This window comes from Rhipicephalus microplus, chromosome 7 (genome assembly GCF_043290135.1).
Source record: "Rhipicephalus microplus isolate Deutch F79 chromosome 7, USDA_Rmic, whole genome shotgun sequence".
Taxonomy (NCBI): domain Eukaryota; kingdom Metazoa; phylum Arthropoda; class Arachnida; order Ixodida; family Ixodidae; genus Rhipicephalus; species Rhipicephalus microplus.
Window position 1 is genome coordinate 156,035,564 of NC_134706.1, and position 16,807 is coordinate 156,052,370.

The window sequence follows — 16,807 nt, forward strand, 5'->3', positions numbered from 1 at the left end:
ACCTGTAGAAGCTACTCCTGGTCAACATTCAGGCAAAGACATTGTAACCTCGAAGAAAAGTGTATTGGAATTGGAGCACTCTGCAAAGTAATTATACTATTTCATAGCTAGAATCAATATTTATTAAGGGTTATAACAGTGTTGTATTTGATTTCATAACAGCAAAACTATGCATATCAGCGATGGACTCTGAAAGCTTCTCACACTGAGTGAGAGAGGGCTGATGTGGAAACCATTTTAGGTCAAGTGAGTTGAAGTTAGCGTAAAAACAATGAAATGTTTTGATGCCCAAAAATTCAAGTTGTTGTTTTCAGTTTCCTCTTGCAGATTTTTATCATGAAAACATTTCGATGTGCTGTTGCATTTACCCCATCTATGCTTCTTGCATTTTTTTAGAGCGCAAGCACCTCCTGCAGATTGGGGGAGATGGCCTCCGAGAAATTGGTGTGAATGCCATAAAGGCTGTATTGGCACATGACGTGCAAGTGCTGTAGAGCTTTCATGGCAGAAAAGGAAAAAGGGCCTTTGTGAACCTGAGGCTCTGTGGATTAGTGACAGGTTAGACTTGTTCATTGTTTTATGTGTGTGTACCCTTGTGTATTCTCTGTACTGCAGTGCTTCATGTGTACTATGGTATTTCTGTTCTTGTATGCAGATGTCATCTGCCAAAAAGCAGGGTGCGACCATGCGGAGGCCCTCAACTTTATTAAGAGGTGGCTGCCAGGGTCTAGTGACCGCTGTGGGGGCAGGAAGCGGCGCTTCAGAGAAGCCTTTGTTGTGGAGCAGCCCGATGATCCCCACTCTCAGAGTGGAGATTATCGGCTGCTCGCGGCAGGTGGCTTCCTGCCCAGCCACAGCGGCCAGAGCCTTGACAGCACCACTGCCATTGTGCCCCCAACACAACCTGACCTGCAGTAGAGCGGGCCCTTTTTAGTTGTGTATATAATTTTTTCAATGTATATATTTTTGTTAAACCTAATAAATAAAAAAACAAAAAATAAATGGTCTGAAGACTGTCGGTGGTGCACTGTTCAGCTAGCTTATGCTGAGTCAGAAGCACCATCACCATGTTTTAGTTACAAGAAAAAATGCTCTAAACTGTATGAATATTCTCGATTATCATGTGGGGGACATATGTGGGGATTGCATGTGGGGGACATATGCTTTCAGATTTTACTTCCTAAGGACTTTTTTCGATATGCTGCACCAAATACTAGTACCAAATAAAGCACTCGCTATTGCAAAAGATGGATTGGTAAGTAAATAAACTACACTTTTAGTGTTAGCAAAGGGAATGAGGTATAAAAGATGAAATAGATCGAGTAACTGCTTTCAGTTCTCAGCATTCAATTTTCTGTTGCCCCAAGTATACAGGGCTGCAAAGCTACAAGAGCGGGTCATCGAGGCATATTGTTTAATCTTCCGGTAAGAAAAAGTCTCTACTAATAATGGTTACATAATGGAAAGCCAATCAGTAGCCAATATTCGTCGTGCAGGATACATCGGTGTAATAACGGCATTTGATTGGCTGCAATGTAGCCCTGGATTGGTCCAAGTCGGTCATACATCGGTAGCCAATATTCGTCGTGCAGCAAACATTGGCATAAAAATGGCATGTGATCGGCTCAAATATGGCCCAATGTTGGCCGACCATTGGCAGCTTTGTCGGCAATACGATGGGCCTTCTTCGGCCCAATGTTGGTTGTATACTGGCTAAAACATCGGTAAAACGTCGGCCCATCATTGGCTTGAACGTCGGCCTGACATTGGAAGAAGTTGCACTTCCGACGTCGGCCCGACATCGGTGCCGATGTTAGCCGATGTTGGTCCAAGATTGGTCCAACGGCGGCGTGCTGTCTGGGTGGTAGCATGGTTGTTGTTGGAATACTTGATTTCTGCATTTATTTTCCCGAATGCCAATTTATAAGTTTGCGTCCAATAGGATATTTTAATCAACGAGAACGCCGCTGACGCGACAGATACATTTTGAGTGACTCAGAATTCATAACCGAAAATTTGCGAAGCCTATTGTCGTTATGCATGCACTGAGATATACAGGGACTCACGTGCGACACGTACCGGCATTCCTCGTAGCATTGTATATGGGCTTGCATCAAATGTGGCTGTGGAAAAAATGTCATTACGTTCGTGCCAGACAAGCCACGATATTGCGACCATTGGCAGCTTTGTCGGCAATACGATGGGCCTTCTTCGGCCCAATGTTGGTTGTATACTGGCTAAAACATCGGTAAAACGTCGGCCCATCATTGGCTTGAACGTCGGCCTGACATTGGAAGAAGTTTCGTTCTTGTCCAGGCGACGGAGACTAGATAGATAGATGTATAGAATGATATATATATATATATATATATATATATATATATATATATATATATATATATATATATATATATATATATATATATATATATATATATATATGTATATATATATGGATAAATAGATAAATGAATAGATAGATAGATAGATAGATAGATAGATAGATAGATAGATAGGGTGAACTTGCAATTAGACTTCTTGCAAACGTTTTGCGTTCAGTAGAGGAACTGATGCGCTGCCCGTACCACCTACTTTCTAGCGTGGGTAGCTCGACTGTATCTCGAGCCTCGAAGGCAGACAGCACTGGCCTGCACAGCTGTCATATTCAGCTGAGTTCATGTAATTGAACCAAGGAAAAAAAAAGATGGGTCATACGACTTGCTTACGCGGCCTGTAGCTGCCGGCATAAAATTGCAAAGTACCAAAGTATTTGTTTCGTTCTTGTTAGTAGAAAGCTGCGTGTTTCAAGTAGTGAACTCGTAGAACACATTTTCTAACCGTGGTTGAAAAAGAAGCTGTGACTTGCAAGTTCGCCTTGGTGGAACTTTGCCTAAGCTGCTTGGCTGCTGACCCGGAGTTCTTGGTTGCGATCTTGGCCGCGGCAGTTGCAGTTCAATAGAGATGAACTGGTTGAGGCCAGTGTACTGTGCGATGTCAGTGCATCAGATGGCCGAATTTCTAGAGCTCTTCACTAAGGCGTATCTCATTATGACATGCTGGTTTAGGGACTTAAAACCCAAGAAAATATTATAATATGTGATTTGCATAGTGTGGTGGCAGATGCTACAGTACTTATTATCTGGCCGGCCTTTGTTGTTATGACTTCAGTAAACGCTGTAGCCCATCGGAAACCTATCAGGTACCTCATTTGACAGAGTGTCGAGGAAGCGCTATACAAACAATTTCCAGTCTTTCAAAGAATGACCTATTCTGATAGCTGTGTTACGCAGCGGTGCAGTTCAGGTGGCCTTTTGTTTTCATGTCCCCCTCCCTCCTTTTTCTTCTAGGTGAGCATACGAAAGTGCTAGCGTAGTGTTGCCGCTGAAATATATACTGGTAGAGTTCATAGCACTCAGGGAAGCGTTCATCTTATAAGAATGTTTTTTCTAAGCAAAACGAGCACAACACCAATGAGTTATGGCTAATAGCTAGGTTAAATAAATATCGCTGGCAGCGTCATAGAAGTGCACCGGCCAGTTGGCGCTAACATGCTTTTGTCGTTAAGGAACATTGCCTAGTCGTGGCAGCCGATAAGCGCCGACACCTTTCCTTCACCATAGTTACAAACTGACGGTAGCTTTTTTTGCTGAATATGATTGACTACTACCCCGATGCTACAAGCACGTATCTAAGCAATGTACCTCTGGACAAAAAACATGTTTAGGGTTCTGTTTACCGCTAAGTTTATTGGCTTGGCGCTCGAGTGGCGCTAAGAAAATATGAGTGATTTCTTTTTTTCTGATCCTGTGCAGGAATTTCGAAACCTGGAAGGTCAAAGAGCTCGGGCTCAAAGTCGAGCAGTGAAGAAAGAGAAGTTGTAGCCAGACGCCGCTTCTCTTCATCGATGCGAGGATCGGGAACCATAACGACCTGCATGCCGGCAGCGATGGCAGCCTTGACGCCCATCACTGAGTCCTCAAACACAAGGACCTGCACGAACAGGGTGCGCCCCGACGGGCAGGTTTCCTTTCACTCATTTGTAAATTCATTTTGCGCTAGAGGTACTTTCGAGCGAAGCTACTTGATGATATCAAGGTAACGCAGGCAATAAAAAACAAATTATTTGAATTAGCACGTACGGTGAAATCGTGATGCTTACAGAGATAAAACGGTACTGCTTACTGAGATATACGCGCTTTTAAAGCAGACCTTGCGTTGCTTTTTTTTTTGCCATTTTATGGCAGATACTGCAGTAACTTTTCCAGTTATGAGAATTGCTCTCCACCGTCCGTTTCGCCTAAATTGACAAAATGAACTGCTTTGAACTAGATATATGCACGCATCTCAATAACGAAAACCGTCTCACTGCGATATGATACGTTTAACGAGGTTAAACCCGCCACATAGAGAACTCATGGTCTCTATAAGTTCACATATGAAGTGATTTATAGTCATCTGTGTTTCTTTTTTTTTTCAATAATGACTTAAAAGTAAACGCCGCATACGTCACCTAAAGCGCGAAAATCGACCATTTGTGACAAAAGATATAAAAGCCTTGATGATATGGTTTAGTCATAATATTTGTTATGACGTTACGAATGCTTCCGATCTGGGAGTCATAGCAAAACTACGTTCAGTGGAGAAACCTGTCGTTGGAAGGCAGGAGAGTCAGTATGATTGACTTAGCACAAGAATAAAAAGTGTATATGGCTTTGATACGTAAACACCATTGACGAAAGACTCTTAGGGAAAGCTCCAGCAAAGTGGGGCCAAAATCTCTGAGTAACTTCGTTATTTATGAACTGAGGATCAAAGTTGACAAAAACACTTTCTTTGTTTCACTTCACTCTTTCGTTGTATTCACTCGTCATTGTTTTAATGTGTCTTACGCTAATGCTTTTCCTCGCTTTTAATGAAGAGCAGAACGTTAATTATTGAGAAAATAAGATACACCAGAGCTGATAACAGCACTGAATACAATCAACTTCTTGAATTGTAGGCACAAAAAAAGACAAAGAAAACAACGGGCTCAATTGTGCACAAGCTTGTCGTTGTTTACCCGAATGGCTCAAGTACACAGAATGAGCGAGATGCTTGCTTGAAAAAATAATCAAAAAACAATGTTGGAGCTCTTCGCCTGAAGCTAGTGAAAACTTTTGCAGTGTTAGCGCAAGAATATGTGGAGCCTCCTCGTTCTGCAGATTATCACAAGCCATGGATACCATGTCATCCCTCTTCCGTCCTCTGATGAATGCTCCTTTGGTATTTCGCGCATTGGAGCCAACGCTTAGCAGCTTACGAACACGCTTGCAGCAGGTGTTTGTCTCATCAATAACCCAATGATTGTGAACCTGCCGAAGTGATGCATACCATAAGTTTTGGACATATTCGTTTCAGTATGAGACACATGAGACATCTCAGAGATTTGGAAAGCTACCCGGGTAGTGCACATTTTATTATCCTGCAAAGGTAATACAGATTATGCGTCGTATTTCTATGCTTTCCCCAACACCGGGTGTAATGAAGATCAGGAAAATATTCGTTCATAGTCGCCCAAATTAGTATTTGGAACAGAAAAGAAAGGTTCTTATATAAAGAGAGAAAGGTCTATAGCATAGTGTAATAGACCTTGGAAGCCACAGCGAACATCACTGAGAAGATGGCCCTTCTACTCTTGCTGTATTAATGGACAAATCCGAGGCTTATGACCAAGTTTTACTAATTTCTGATATTATACAGCACCGCTTCATGGTATTTCCGGGGAATAATATTCGTTTCATGCACAAATTTCTGAGGAACGAATTCTTCATGTTTGCCTCGGATACTCTGTTAGTAAAAAGAGGAGCATCGCTTCTCTGCTATTCAGTGTCGCTCGTGCTTGTCTTTCAAGTGCAGTTTGACGTCGGCGCTTGTATTTGAAAGTGTACATCTTCGCATACAACATCTGCATCTGTGTATCGGGGTACAGCCACAAACAGTTAGAACAGATAGCCCCAAGGTGAATATTATCAGATCAGATCTACTTGTCAACAATCGATCTGGCAGCAGAGACATCCTGTTTTGTTGTTTTTATCTACGCTACGATGAAAGGTGACGCGCTTGCAGTTAAACTTGGACAGTAAGGTGACACGAAAGGCCACAAGTGCCCCTTTGCTGGGGGTGACTTTGGACAACAGACCTTCATGCAGGGAAGCTGCTGACCACCTTTTAGAAACAAGCCTAAAGTGACATCTGACCCTGCATTGATTTGGTGGTGTGCACTGGGCCAATCCTTTCAAGTGCATGCTGGTAATGCATAGCACCCTAGGAAACATCCGGGTAATTTATAAAGTACCGCTTATGTCACAGAGGCCCGTTGTAAACAATTTTATCGTGTACACTGCAAATATATCCGCTTATCTTTTGGGTTTTCGAAGCGAGCCTCAAACAAGAGAGTCGTGCATAAGGCCCAGTCTGCCACTATGTATTGTGGCATCCCAAGCTCTACATACACAACTCCTACGACTGTGTTAATTAGGAGAGAAGCACATAACAGATCACTCAGAAACAGTAAGCAATTTATCTATTTGTAGCGTTAATTGGATTAGATAACGGACATTCTGAAATCCCCCGAAACTGGAGGACCGTTAAGCTTGTACTTAAGAGTAGGATGAGATAGCGATATTCAGACTTCAGTGCAAACTTCAACCATTTAGAGCATACTTTTTATTGTATAATGTTATTCGAGAAGCTTATATTGTTGAATACCAGAATTTACGAGATAAAGTTGAAAGTGGCCTGTGTCAGTGAAGATTTTGCTCATGGGTGTATTCTGTGTATGTGTGGGATGCTTTAAATTGTGCGCGTCTAATCTTTTCAACCCTCCTATGAATCTGCTCCAAGGTCTAAAAAGAGTAGGTGCAGTAACGTGTGTGCCGGTATTTCTGGGTTGCCCGTTTTAAATCATAACGACATTGTGATAAATACACAATCTGACACCCTGATGACAATGTGCGCTTTACCACGCAATGATACTGGGATAGTACATGTTGTATTGTGAAGCGTGTATACAGAACGCGTGTGATAGTAAAGCATGAAAGTTACTTTTACTGAATTCCCAAGAAGATGAAGTTAGTTTCAGCGTGTTTCTTAGCTTAAGTTAAGCTGTCTGGTGGAACACCTGCCCGCCATGCCAAAAACCTAGGTTCGATCCTCACTCAGACGCGGAAAGTAATATTATTATTTGTCTTATAGCCATCTTTCTCTAGTTTTGCTGATGCACAAGATGATAATTTTTCATTCCCAACCAATGACGCCCTGATGACAATGTGCGCTTTACCACGCAATGATACTGGGATAGTACATGTTGTATTGTGAAGCGTGTATACAGAACGCGTGTGATAGTAAAGCATGAAAGTTACTTTTACTGAATTCCCAAGAAGATGAAGTTAGTTTCAGCGTGTTTCTTAGCTTAAGTTAAGCTGTCTGGTGGAACACCTGCCCGCCATGCCAAAAACCTAGGTTCGATCCTCACTCAGACGCGGAAAGTAATATTATTATTTGTCTTATTGCCATCTTTCTCTAGTTTTGCTGATGCACAAGATGATAATTTTTCATTCCCAACCAATGACGCCAAAACCAACTCCGACGCCGGAATATCTGTGAAACGAGTTTTTTTTAATGCTATCACTTTAAAACAAGGCAACAAAGTAACCTGGCTTAGAGGCCCGAAGATTTTCTTTGCGACATTAGTATTCTAGCGCTCCAACCTAAGTGGTCAACAATTTTTACGGAAGTGAGCTGCCTGGTACTTGAGCATCTGAGATGAAGCATTCCAACTTCCTTGACGTATACTTGGACTCTTCCGTCAATATCAATATTAGCAGCTGTGCTGCAGAATATTGAATGCAATCTAAAGAAGCTTCATGAACTGGCCGCTTGGGCAACCTAATATTATTAACATTTGCAGGGAACACAGCCATTGCGGCTGCTCTTCGCGAACTGAAGGATGAAGCCGTCTATCTAGCTGTAATTCACTCGGACTGTGAGTGGGCAATTCTTATACTTTCTTGATGGACTCCCACAAACAATACTGCCACTAGCCTAGCATCACTGAAAGACGCTACCAAAAAAGGCATCAACACACCTTCGCAGTCGATACTTTTGCATGTTTATGTAAGCGAAAGCAAATGAGCAGATGCCATATCCAACACAACACTTTCAGTACAACCGACAGTTAGAGCTCATATGAACCAGCAACTACCAAATAGACAATCCCATGCCATTTTTGTTCTCTATGGAATTCTACCAATCAACCCTGTGTCACCACAGGCCGTAGTAGGGTCAAGCCAACTTTGCTACGCAGAACAAAAACACGATCGGCCTACACTCCTGCATTTATTTAGACTGAGGGGCACTCCACCCCTCTGTGCAGTGAATGCCATGATGTCACCAATATTCATTATTATCGCCCTTCATGAAAGCGTTTTTGATATGAAGGAGAGACATTGATAGACAGTATGGAGAAAGGAGAGTTCTACGACGAATGCAGTGAAGAAATTGTGTGTCCAGCAGATATCAGGCTGATCTGAAAGCAAGTGACTAATACCCCTGTCACACGGGCACTTAAAAGTCTTTTAAGTAAGCGGTCTTTTTCCGAAAAGGAGTTCCTGACAGCAGACACATGGCACAGAGCGAACTCCTTTTCAGAAGCGGTCTTTTTCGTAAACGGAGTTCGTCGATCTCTTTTACGGCTCCGAATGAGTAGCCTTGAAACCAGTGGGCGCCAGCAATTTTCGAGTGGTGGGAAAAAAGAGCGAATGCTTATTTTTCTGTCACCAAAACTTTTTGTAAAAACAAGTTTCATATCCTGCAGAAGGTTTAATGACCTCTTTTAATGGTTATTTCCTTTTCTACTCTCGTGAGCAGCTACAACGCGTCGGCAATATCACGTGGTGACGCTCGGTCTCGCGCCGCACCATTTTGCACAAGCGAGGAAAGCGTGGAATTCATGTGTTTGCCCGTCATTCAAGTGGTCAAGCTTGTATAGGGCATTGCCGACTCGCTTCTCAGGAGTGATGGTTTCACGCATGCTGGTGCACTGTCTTTCGAGCTCACTGCGCAAGCTCTCCACAATAAAACAAAAGGTGGACGGGTACCCTCGAAAAGATTGCTTGAATTTATGCTCACCGAGGTGAGGTACAGTTCCCCCGAACCACCTCTCGTTTCGTCTGAAGGCCCAGATTGATCGATCCCAGGCCTTCTCCGACAGCTCCAGTGCGCACAGCAAGGAATAGCTGAACAGCAGTTGCTGCTTGATCCTCTCCTTGGCGGCTTTTGCAGCGTCTGTCTCGCTTTCCAGAGCGAGAAGGCAGGCCGTGAGGCTTGCGATCCTCGCTTTTTCTTCCGTATGGTCGCCAATAACGTGTCGAGAGCAGTCGACAGCAGCGAAAAACAAATACGGTAAATAAAAGCCCAGTGGTGCCAGACGGACTTGTGCACGTCGCTAGTTATGGGAATGCTTCCTTAACTAGTGCAACAAACTTTCACATTGGTGTTTCTTCATCTCTTCTTCTTAAATTTATTTGAAAAAATGAGCAGTGCAACAAGTCTTTAATTTGTACATCGTGATACATCGTTTAAGTTTCATTGCTTCTCTTTTAACTGCTGGCGCCACGCTTTCGCTAGCGTCTTCGAACGAAAACACTAAAAGGAGATCGTTGCTGCCGTGTGTATGCGCCGAACGCCTCTTTGTTAAACGTCTTTCAACTGCGTAAAAAGACCGCTTACCTAAAAGACTTTTTGCGCGCCCTTGTGACACAGGTATAACATACTTTCAGGTTTTTGGCGATAGACGGCATTAAGTAATCTTTTGTGAGCCGATCAACATGGGAGTCGCACAGGTGCAGAAAGTGCCGGCCAGGTCTGCCAGCCTGATTGCACTTGTGGCGAAATCCCCCCCACCATCCCCACCTTAGTCTCACCTTTCATGCTCTTCCTTTGTTGCTCCATCACCTTCACTTTGTTTTGTTCCTTTACCCTTTACTGTACTACCTTCCTCCCCTTTTTTCTCACTCTTGCTGTGCTATCCATATGCTATGGTTACGACAGTTTTTACCCCTTAAAAAGGCCCTGAAAAACTTTTAGAAGTAACCATAGAAGGAATCCGCTGGAAGAGCTTATTGCCTCATGATTTCAATGCAACAAAAATTTTATTATTCCGCCCAGTGCGAGTGGAGTAAAAATGGGTGGCCGCTGCTGCCGTTGGGATCTTTCTTCTCTCGTCCTAACGAAAGCGCTGGAAGCTAAGCAGGGAGGGATGGCCGGGCTCCAAAAAAAACATCACGCAAGCCACGCGATCTTGTGCACTTTTTCTTTTTTTCTTCAAATGCGCGGCTTTATCTCTGTGATCGCGCGTGCACGCGGGAACAAGAAGCGGCCTCCCACGGCAATTTTTGTAACGAGCGAGCACGCCGTGTTCAAATTAGCCAATAGCTGACAGATGGGCTTGCTGCGTGTGATTTTTTGGTATATTGCGTGATTTGTCGCGGGAAGAGAAAGCAATTTTTAGCTGATTTTGATAATTTGTTGTGAATTCCAGGCCACATGCTGCGCTATAATATTTGGCTCACTAGTTGTTGGGAGCCTCTACCACCAATCGGCAGCGTTTACTGACCATGCTCAAAAAGAGTTGCAGGCCCTGTTTAATGTGACCTCTCCACCTGGCAACGCTGTGAAGATCGCTGCAGATGAACCAGTCTAAAGTTGAGCAATTATTTTTTTGTAAATTGCTTCCAGCACGTGTCATCCTAGGCTACCCTATGACGGCCACACAATTTTTGAGCGACCAAGATAAGCGAGAGCGACGTGCAACAGCATTAGCTGTCGCGGAGCGCCATTCGCCACATCAGGTTCAGAGAAAAGCAGGAAGCAATGCTTGTAGCACTGAAGTGAGTGTGACAACATGCGGCAACATGGCGGCACTCCTGATCCTCTTTTCAGTAGCAATTAGCTCTTGGTGCTTGTTATTAGAACTTGCTTCAAGGAATGCAATCAAGACAAGGATTTTTAGAAGGTGTTTGTAGTCTACTTGGCCAAGTTCGTAGATATCACGACCATGCCTTCACTTGCTGCTAGCCATGTCACCTGATTCCCGAGAAAGCGCTTCGAATGATGACATGGTCTTCCTAAAAAGGTGATCTCCAACCGGTCGACCCCTTTTCGCAGTAATGAGCTCCACACTTATCTACAGGAAGCATCAGCGCAGCATCACTTTGGTCGGCATACCATCTACTAGCGAACTGACTGAAAAAAGGTCAAACGAAACTGCCCAAGCCTAACTGCACCATACTGTAAGGATAGCAGATAAGGTAAAGCTGACTGGGATGATTATCTTCAAGCACCCGCGTACGCAGTGGAGACGATGGCACGTATCTCTGCAAGAATTTTCCCCTACGAGATCGTCTACGGTCAGCTTCTTTAACCGAATGCTACGTTTAGTTTGGACACTCCCATGAAAGTTGAGCGTTCCGTCGCACGCCAGACACGTTGTCGCAATATCCGTATGGACGCGCGTTGGAGAATTGTACATGCTTAACAGTCAAAAAAGCGGTGCTATGACCGACGCCACCGTCAAGCGCCAAAATATAGTGTAGGCGACGAGGTGTACCTGCATCGAAGTGCATCACCGTCTTAAAATGAACTGCGCCCTAAGTACAAAGACCCTTTCATTATTTCTGAGTGCTTGGGAGCGAGCACTCTGCGAGTATAGTCTGCGGCTTCTGTTAGGCGCACAGACAAAAACAAAATGAAATTACTTTGTGGTTCATACGTTATGGATGAAGAACCGCATACGTCGGCAAACGTGAGATTGCTTTGAGATTTTCTTACACGTATAAATCAGCTGCAGCGTGTCTTAGTGCATAGATGACAAGGCACCATTTCAACTGAAGCGCATACCTAGCAATAGGTCGAAGACGATGAGGCAGAAAATCAAACAGCCTGCCCAAGAACGGTTGATATTTTCCTTTTTGATTAGACTTCCAGATTAAACCAATATTCATAGCAGAATTATTTGCTATTATACTGGCACTACGAAAACTTCCTTTGGGCAAATCAGAAGCAGTCGTATTTACAGCTTCTTTTTCAGTATGTGCTGCTTTGTCTTCGGGAGCCAACCTAACACTCATGCACGTGTTTCCACAACTCATACCGACAAACTTGCAAAAACTGCAGCTGTTATGGGTACCAGACCATCGTGGCATATATCTCAATGAGATGGCGGATGCACTAGCTGCAGTATCTCTTAGCGGTCCCCTTATCCCGATTTTGACTGATACGACTTACGCGACAGCAATACGGTTGAGAAACCTCTTTTTGCATGCATTCGACTTCTACTCATTGTATAAATTTCAGAATTTCACACATCTAAGATGATGCTGAAATAGACAGTGGTGCACCACATGGCCATTGGAAGTTACTTATACCAGATTGCGTTGTAGACTTCCGCTACTAAATTATTATTTGCATAAAGTTGGTCTGAAGGCGTCACCTTTATGTCAAGTTTGCGAAGAAATTGAAACGATAGATCATTTCTTTTTATTTTGTCGCCGATATTCTTATCAGCGGAAAAGATACCTGGTAGCTCCGCTTGAAGGAATAAAATTAGGAATAATTGTGGCAGTAATTTTATCGCTTGGCAGCTATAAATTTGCTTACAGCCACAGGGACGTCTGCTCTGAGCTATTATATATATATATATATATATATATATATATATATATATATATATATATATATATGCTGTTGTGACAAAAATACGGGCTCGCTAGATAGAGACGACGAAGAAGACGTTTGTTGTGGCATAGGCTCGTGCTGCTGCAGCTGCTGCTGAAACCGCTGGCTGCTGTCTCGCTGCTGTTCAGCCCATTAAATTGTGGCATCACCCCGGCGTGGCGTCTAACAGTATTCTTACATTTGGTGGAGAGTGCTGGTTGTCTCAAACTGGAACTCCGTTCCTGGACTCTACCTCAACCCCCCGCTTCGCCAATGCCTGACGACATGACCCAGCCACCTGCAGTCATAATCCCATCCGTCACCTGTTCCGGAATGCCATGACAGCGAGATTCAGTAATTTTCAACGTGACCGACGATCAAGACGCTGAAGACTGGCTGTCCTAGTATGAAGCGGTAAGCGCCCACAATAAGTGGGATGACACCGACAAGCTTGCTTACCTTCATTTCTATCTGGCGGGTGTGGCAGAACTGTGGTTTATTAACCACAAAGCGGAAACACCCTCTTGGTCAACCTTCAAGACGCGCTTTGCAGAAGTCTTTGGCCGACCCGCTGTTCGCAAGTTCCGCGCCGAACAGCGCTGTGCGCGGCCGCGCACAGCGCTCTGGCGAGACCTTTACCTCGTATATTGAGGATATTCTGGACCTCTGCCGTCGTATCGATTCCCACATGTCGGACAGTGACAAAATACGGCAGATCATGAAAGGTATCGAGGACGACGCCTTCCACATGCTCATTGCAAAAAACCCGCAGACCATCGCCCAGCTTATTCAACACTGTCAGAGGTTCGATGAGCTGCGGAGAGAGCGCATTTATACTCGTCGTCCAAACCTCGACACGAGCTCTACATCTGCGTTAACCATTGGCGCTGTTTCATCAGAACAAAGCACCTTAATGAAGCAAATTCAGCACTTCGTGCGATAAGAATTAGCGCGCCAATTGTCTTTTCCGGCCAGTGCGCACACACTGACCCCAACGCTCCGCAAGACAATCGAAGAGCAAGTTTCTGATGCCCTGTCTCCTACATACCATCCTTCGCCTATCTCCGCCCCTCTCACTTACGCTGAGGCCGCCAGACGATCGCCGCCGTCGCTACCAAACGCCATGGATCTTGCTAGACAGTCGTCCCATCTACGCTGCAAGTCCCCCTGTCCGTCCCCACCCACCTCTTGTTCGCCACCCAGCACTACCATCATCTTACCATTGGCGCACTCTGGACAACAAGCCGATTTGCTACTTCTGCCATCTTCCCGGTCATGTAGCACGCTACTGCCGCCGTCGGGGTTATAACCCAACTGCTGGTGAGGCGACTTACGGCTATCGTCCAGAGCCACCACAGTCGTTTTCGTTCCCCCCCCCACGTCGGAACAGTCGCCGCCACGTCGCCACGGCTTCGACAGGGATCGGTCGCCCTCACCACGGCGCCGTTCGATTTCTCCTATGCTTCCTCGATCACACCCCCCAAACGAAAAACTGACCATCGCAGTTCCCGAGGCAGGAGCTGGGCATATATCGAAACTTTCAAGGCCTCCGTTCCTACTTGCTAATGAAATAACTGTGCATATTAATAGCGTACTGGTGCAAGCGCTCGTTCATACTGGTGCTGCCGTGTCTGTGCTAAGTGGTGAACTGTGCCGCAAGTTGAAGAAGCTTACACTGCCATTTTCCGATGTCTCTCTCCGCACGGCCTCTGTGCATCACATCCAACCTTCTGCGGCGTGCACAGCTCGACTGGTCACTAAAATATTTTGTATGTAGTAGAATTCGCTGTGTTTTCCCCATGTTCGGATGATATCTTCTTAGGCTGGGACTTCCTCTGCGCTTATCATGCCGTCGTTCACTGTGCGCGTGCCGAACTAGAGTTGTTGACGATGTCTGAACTGCCTTTGTGGGAAGCGCCGACGTCTGAAAGAGCTTTCAAGCCGTTATCTTCCCGAGTCTCCGTGGCCGCGGACACTCTCATTCCTCCCCTATCCTGTGTTCTTGTGCCACTCTTCTGCGATGACGCGCCCTCTGTCACCGCCCTCTTGCGGAAAAGAACTATTCAGTCACCGAGAAAGAATGCCTTGCCATTGTTTGGGCAATCACGAAATTCCGACCTTACGTATATGGCCGCCCATTTGACGTCGTGACTGATCACCACGCATTGTGTTGGTTCTTGTCATTAAAAGACCCATCTGGTCGCCTAGCTCGCTGGGCACTACGTCTCCAAGATTACGACATTCATGTAATTTATCGGTCAGGCCGCAAGCATTCGGACGCCGACGCTCTTTCTCGCTCGCCACTTCCCCACGATTATGTTACAGCGTCTGTTTCCCGCTACGAATGTTCTTCACTTGAACATGTCGACATGTCCTCTGAGGAACACCAGGATCCATGGATTGCGTCTCTCTTAAAGTACCTGTCTCAGACGTCTCCAAGTATCGACAACCGTTTACTTCGACGAACTGCTCGCCATTTTACCATCCGTGACGGTCTTCTGTACCGGCGAAACTACCTATCTGATGGCCTCAAATGGTTGCTGGTGATACCTCGCCACTTACGTTCTGACGTCTGTGCCTCCTTCCACGCGGATGCGCAATGCGCCCACGCAGATGTAGTGAAGACGTATGCTCGCCTACAAATTCGATATTACTGGCGCGCAATGTACTGCTTTGTTAAGCAGTACGTCCGTTCAAGCACCTTTTTCCAACGCCGGAAGAGCTCCCCTCGCACAACCACAGGAGCACTGCAGCCACTGCCGTGTCCTTCTCGGCCTTTCGGCCGCATCGGAATCGACTTGTGCGGTCCTCTCCCATACACACCGATCGGAAACCACTGGGTCATTGTAGCCGTGGACCACCCTACGCGTTACGCCGAAACTTCGGCACTTCCCGAGGCCACTGCGCGTGAAGTCGGCTTGTTCATTCTGCACAAACTCGTCCTCCAGCATGGTGCGCCCAGTGAGCTTCTTAGTGACCGTAGGCGTTCGTTCTTGTCGGAAGCTGTAGAAGCACTCCTACGTGAATGCAACATCGTGCATCGAACAACGACCGCATATCACCCCCAAACCAACGGGATGACCGAGCGATTTAATCGTACGTTGGGGGGCATGCTCTCCAGGTATTCGTTACGTACGCTTACAACAGCGCAATTCAATCTACAACTGGATTCTCCCCGTTCTTTCTTCATTATGGTCGGGAACCTTCACCGTTCTTGGACACTATCCTTCTATACTGCCCAGATTCTTCAGAATCGACGACTTTGGCCTAAGCCTCCACATATGCCGAAGAATGTAGGCAACTCGCACGTGCGCTTACTACGCACGATCAAGCTCTCCAGAAGGACTCCCATGACCAACGCTCATCTCCATCGTCATACGCGCCTGGAACAATCGTGTGGCTCCACGTGCCATCGTCTGCCCCAGGCCTTTGCTCAAAGTTCACACCCAAGTATGACGGTTCGTACAGGATCTTGCGCCAGACATCACCAGTCAACTACATGGTTGAACCTATTCAGCCACCTACAGATCAACGGCGCCGTGGGCGTGAAACTGTGCACGTCGACCGTCTAAAACTTCACTACGACCCACCAGTCGTCTCTGTGCCATAGGTCGCCAGGATGGCTCCTTTTGCACTGGGGAGTCAATGTAGTGACAAAAATACGGTCTTGCTAGAGACGACGAAGAAGACGTTTGTTGTGGCAGAGGCCCGTGCTGCTGCAGCTGCTGCTGAAACCGCTGGCTGCTGTCTCGCTGCTGTTCGGCCCATTAAACGGTTGCATCACAGCGGTGTGGCGTCTAACAGTATTCCTACAATATATATCATTCGTTGTAGACCCACAATTACCTCTGTCTCAAAAAATTGCATCTGATAGCCTGCATCGATCCCTGCTCCGATATACTCCTTTTTCAACATTTTGGGTTTTCTTTGTATATATATATATATATATATATATATATATATATATATATATTTCAGTCCAAAATTACTTTGTGTTTGTGAAACCATAAGCCTTCTACACAAAGGTCCTGCTGCCCGGTTCTTGGCCAATCCT

The 16,807-nt window shown here is 45.4% G+C and overlaps 1 protein-coding gene across 2 annotated transcripts in view; it reads right to left on the reverse strand.

Annotated features, from left to right (window-relative positions):
- Nucleotides 1–3,719: 3,719 nt before the first annotated feature.
- The window catches only part of LOC119179631 (pseudouridine-5'-phosphatase), a 102,704-nt gene continuing 89,616 nt past the window's right edge, over nt 3,720–16,807 (reverse strand). For both annotated transcript variants that reach the window (XM_075868335.1, XM_075868334.1), the window contains exon 9: nt 3,720–3,990. In XM_075868335.1, the coding sequence (XP_075724450.1) occupies nt 3,745–3,990 (246 nt within the window). In that variant the 3' untranslated portion in view covers nt 3,720–3,744. The remainder of the gene's footprint in view (nt 3,991–16,807) is intronic.